The following is a 5297-nucleotide window of genomic DNA, read 5'->3' on the forward strand; positions in this document are numbered from 1 at the left end:
TGAGTACAACCAACTCAGCAAGTAACAATACTAAATAAAGAACTGAAAGTAGTGACGCGCTTCACAGTTGAGTCCAATTACAGTAATTTCCAACATAATAAGGTAGGCATGCTTTTAAGTTCAACATTTAAGGCCAAAACAGTAATTTCATGTCAAGTTCAACTGAATCATAAGATAATACCTCTAAGAAATTTCCAAAATAATGATATATGACAGCTGAAGTGCAACAGTAATGAAATCAAATGCATCCTCTCAGGACTACATTCACTCAGCCATTCCATTCACTCAACACTCAGCACTCAACACTCAGCACTCAACACTCCACAGACAACTCATGTGTTGCACGGACAACTCACATGCATAGTATCAATATCTGGATCCGCACGGATAACTTACGTGCTGCACGGACAACTCACCTTCTATAGTATAATATCTGGATCCGCACGGACAACTCACGTGTATAATATATGGATCTGCACGGATAACTCACGTGCTACACGGACAACTCACATGATGCACGGACAACTCACATGCTATAATATAATATCTCACAATCAAGCCCTCGGCCTCACTCAGTCATAAATCTCTCCAGTCTCTCGGGATCTCAATGATCATGTAAATCAGCCCAAACAATAATAATATGATGCATCAATAATGAACAATAGAGACGGATAAAATAAACAAGTAAATAGTGACTAAGAACAAAACAACAATTTAGTAGATAATTCAACATGTGCACGGCCTCTGTGGGTCCCTACAGTGCTAACACATAATCTAAACATGATGTGTGGTTCAATTTCTCTACTACATGGAGAATGTACAGATAATAATAGATTATTCAACTACACAGTTCCATGGAATTTGACCAAATCACAATTCCTACGGTGCAAGCCCACACGCCTGTCACTTAGCATGTGCGTCACTTCAAAATCAATCATATAACACATAATCCAGGGTTTCGAACTGTTACTTACCTCGAACTGTGTAATTCATTATTCTGCTATGCTTTTGCCTCGCGAATCGACCTCCGAACGCTTCAAATCTAGCCACAGTTAATTCAATTCAGTCAATACTAACTATAGGAATTAGTTCCATGTGAAAATACTAATTTTCCAACAAAATCCGAAATTTAACTCAAAAATCGCCCATGGGAACCACGTCTCGGAATCCGACGAAACTCATAAAATTTGACAACCCATTCAATTACGAGTCCAACCATACCAATTTTATCAAATTCCGATTACAACTCGACCTCCAAATCTAAAATTTTTGTTCTTGAAAAGTTTTGCAAAAATCTTGATTTCTTCCATTTAAATCCGAAATAAATGATGAATATAACCATGAATTTATGAAATATAATCACTTTTGGATATATGACACTTACCCAAGTCGAAGTCGTGAAGAAATCCTCAAAATCACCCAAGAACCGTGCTCCAAAAATCCAAAATGAAATGAAGGAAATGGTCATTTTTGGTCCTTAAGTTGCTTCCCATCCATCACTAAAAGTCCATTTTCCGTCACTAAAAGTCCACACCAGAACTTGCTTGCACCAGCAGTTATTGTTTTCACTAAAAAAGCTCTAACTCCATCATACGTACTCGAAATTTGACGATTCTTATTCCTATGAGTCAAAAATAATAATACGAACCTAGTCGTTTAATCGAAACTCAATTCGAAGCTCATTTTCTCAATGTGATACCAATTTCGCTCGTTAAACAATTAACTCATGTTTCGCGCTAAAAACCCAATCGCGACTTGATGAAATTAGACCAAACTTTCCAGATCACTCCTATAATTCATTATCAAAATCTCGAAAATCTCGAAATCAAATTTCGATCTCTAGAACTAAAAATGGACCTTTGGATCATTACATGCTTGTGCTCAAAACACCAAACTCTCCCAAAAACTCTTCCAAAACTCATTCGAGCCCATGGGACCCCAACCAAGTACATTAACAAGTCCCATAATATGACACAAACTTAGTCGATACCTCAAATTATATTGAACAATACTAAACCACGAATCGCACCCCAATTCAAGCATACTCAAAACTAACAAATTCCAAATTCTACATTCAATGCCGAAACCTATCAAATCAATTTCGATTGACCTCAAATTTTGCATACAAGTTATAAATGACATAACGGAGTTATTCCAATTTCCAAAATCAGATTTCAATCCCGATATCAAAAAGTCAACTCCCCAGTCAAACTTCCAAACTTAAATTTCCTATTTTCGCCATTTCAAGCCTAATTTAGTTACGAGCCTCAAAATAAATATCGGGACACACTCCTAAGTCCAAAATCACCATACAGAGCTATTGAAACCATCAGAATTTCATTCCAGGGTCGTTTACACATAATTCACCATCCAGTCAATTATTTCAACTTAAGCTTCCAAAACAAGAATTGTTCTTTCAATTAACTGCTGAATCATCCGAAAATCAAACTTGACCACCCTCGCAAGTCATAATACACATTTCAAAGCTGATCGAGATCTTAAGCTACTGAACGAAACACTAATTCTCAAAATGATAAGTCGAGTCATTACAGTAACTTAATATTTTGTTTCACTAGAGTTATTATGATATGTAAATCGGGTCAACATTTTGAAGTCCTTGTCCCTTCAGAAACCGACATGTAAAAAGAGACACACTCGTATATGATATTTTACCACCTTCAATTATTGGAGTTTTCAATTATTTTTTAGAATACTTCGTTTGGTGTTATTTTGTTCTCTTCATTTTTTTTTTTGCATTCTCTGCTTTTTGACTATTTTCTTCTTCTTCTTCTTCATTTTCTTTTTCATATTTCATATGTCTTTCCATGAAAAATTTCCAGAATTTTAGAACTTCCTTATTATGTCATCTAAAGAATAGTAGTAATTAATTAATAGAAAACATATACTTCTCATTACTTCTTAAATTTGTACAAGAAGCATACATCTCCTGTCCAACAATTTCAAGCTGAAGGACTAGGCAAAACACTAGGACTAGGCAAGCAACTAGGTCTAGGAAAATTAAATTCTCTATTCAGATTAAGACTACTCAAATCTTTCCCCTTACTATTGTACAATTTTTTGATATTAGTCCTTTGTTCAGTCAACAACTTAACAAGGCTTCTCTTTGCATTTGGTCTAAATGATTCATTTGATCCCAAATATCCATCCACCAAATGCAAATATGCTTCCAAATCATGACAACATGCGACATCTGCATCTGGTTTTAAAAACGGAGACTTCGTTGTGTCAACTCTTAATTCAGTACCAACATGTGAATATGCCCATGGCATACTATTGTCAAGCAAATTTAACACCCCTGCAGCTCCTTTTTCCCTTAGTTTTTTGTCTAGCGCTTCACTCACAAACATTCCTGGAACTTTAGTAATCACATCTTGTTTGTTCACGATACGTAAGACCTTAACATTTTTCGATTCGAGTCGATTGGCAAAGCCTTTGTTGCCTACTCTAGGACCTCCAAATGTAAAAACAGCAACTGGTGGTGAATCTGGTGTACATGTACTAATATCATCTGCTACTAATAAAGCTAAAGCAGCGCCAAGACTATGTCCTGTTACTGTTATACTTAGAGTCTCACCTTTGTACATTTCAATGAGTCTTTTCACTTCATTCACCACAGATTCAGCTAAGCTTGGAATTTTATTTCCACCCGTTTGGTATAAGCTCAAAAACCCACATTCAACTTTTGGTTGTCCTTCAACTGAATCATTTTCCCCTGGCATTTGAACTAGCACGTCGCGAAAATTTTCGCCCCACTCTAGACACGTGGCAGTACCACGTAACGCGATGACAATATCCCTCCTTCCCATTCGTTGGATCTCGGCCTTGTCGTCGCACACGGCGACGTACCCGATCCAACTAGATCTTTGGGTCATCCACCCAAGATCCGGTGCCACGTCATCCACCCACTTTGGCAGGCCAACGGATGACGTGGCATACAAGCTCTTAGTCACCTTGTAAGACCGGTCGGGTAACGACACGTTCCTCGCCACGTCAGGATTTTCTTTTTCTGACGTGGCGGGGTCGGAGTGGAAACAATGGTAAGCTGCTTGAATAAACTCACCATATCGGACTAACTCTCGCCGGAGATTCTCATCCAATGGATCAACAAGTCCTAACCAATCTTTGCAACCGTGGTACTCTCTCCACCTACTCCCAAGATTATTTCTAGGAGAATATTCCATTGATTTTGATGATAACATCCTGTGTAATTTAACCAAATGTCTAGGAGAATATTCTTCAGCTGCTTTCATTTCTGGCCAAATTCTTGCCAAATTTAGCCCTTCCAACATATTCCTTCCCCTGTTTTCCCCTGTTTTCCTCTGTTTTGTTTCTTGAATAATTGGCTCTGCTGAATCCATTGGATGTGGCTGAGATTGCTTTTGTAAAAGCTTTTCAAGATTTGAAAGATGTTTTTTTGTCATCTCTGTTGTAGAAGTTGGTGGTGCTGCTACTGTTTTTAAACATTGTACATTTACAACAGTAGCTCTAGGCATAGGGTTTAATGGAGATGATCCATTACAGTACTTGAAACTGGATCGCCGTGCCTGAAAAAAATGAACATTAGTTGCCGCTGCAACCTGCATGATTTTTTTAGAGAGAGAGAAGATGAAAGTTGTGTGATTTAGAGAGAGAAAAAGTCAATGAGTTAAAATTAGCTGAATTATTATGAGAAGAAGAAGAAGAAGCTGCAGTTGTTGGTTGGAATTAGATGGTTTAAAGTGTTTGCTGAGGTATATATAGAAGATAATATTTCAAGAAAAAGGGTTTAAGGAGTATTGTTTGAGATATATTTACGGAAAAACCATAGGAGAATTATTGAGATGAGGTTGAATGAGAGGGTAATTGTGTAAAGAAGTTAACTAATTGACTTCTATGATTAACTGCTTGAATTTAATGTCCGAAAAGTCTGCTTACAACGTTACACGGTTACGTAAGTGATTAGACTAAAATACCCTTCAGGCTTTAGTATGGTATTTTGACATTTAAATGTCAAATATGCCCTTCGCGGTTGACTAGAGACTTCAATTTATCATCGACTTTTCTTTTTTATAGTTCATGTTCACACCTTTTGTTTTCGAATTTGACAAAATACTAGGTTGATATTTTGTTTTCTGTCCATAAATGTATTTGTCCTTTTTTTGAAAATCTAAATATGCTTCCTTGAAAATAAACATATCACATCAAAGTAAATGCCTCCCAAACAATTTTTAGTCTCTCACTCTCCCTTGATTACAGCATAGTAATTTTTTTGTTTAAAACCGATTATTTGTTATTGG

General features: G+C 36.8%; 1 protein-coding gene across 1 annotated transcript; it reads right to left on the bottom strand.

The window, feature by feature from the left end:
• Positions 1-2884: 2884 nt before the first annotated feature.
• Positions 2885-4788, bottom strand: LOC107779029 (phospholipase A1-Ibeta2, chloroplastic-like). Its single transcript, XM_016599368.2, has one exon. The coding sequence runs from the start codon at positions 4602-4604 to the stop codon at positions 2961-2963; it is 1644 nt and encodes a 547-aa protein (XP_016454854.1). The 5' UTR covers positions 4605-4788; the 3' UTR covers positions 2885-2960.
• Positions 4789-5297: the final 509 nt, after the last annotated feature.

This window comes from Nicotiana tabacum, chromosome 23 (genome assembly GCF_000715075.1).
Source record: "Nicotiana tabacum cultivar K326 chromosome 23, ASM71507v2, whole genome shotgun sequence".
Lineage (NCBI taxonomy): Eukaryota > Viridiplantae > Streptophyta > Magnoliopsida > Solanales > Solanaceae > Nicotiana > Nicotiana tabacum.

What these genes read in the sequence shown, in the direction of transcription:
- LOC107779029 (XM_016599368.2), bottom strand. Translation starts at nt 4,604, where the DNA reads ATGCAGGTTGCAGCGGCAACTAATGTTCATTTTTTTCAGGCACGGCGA.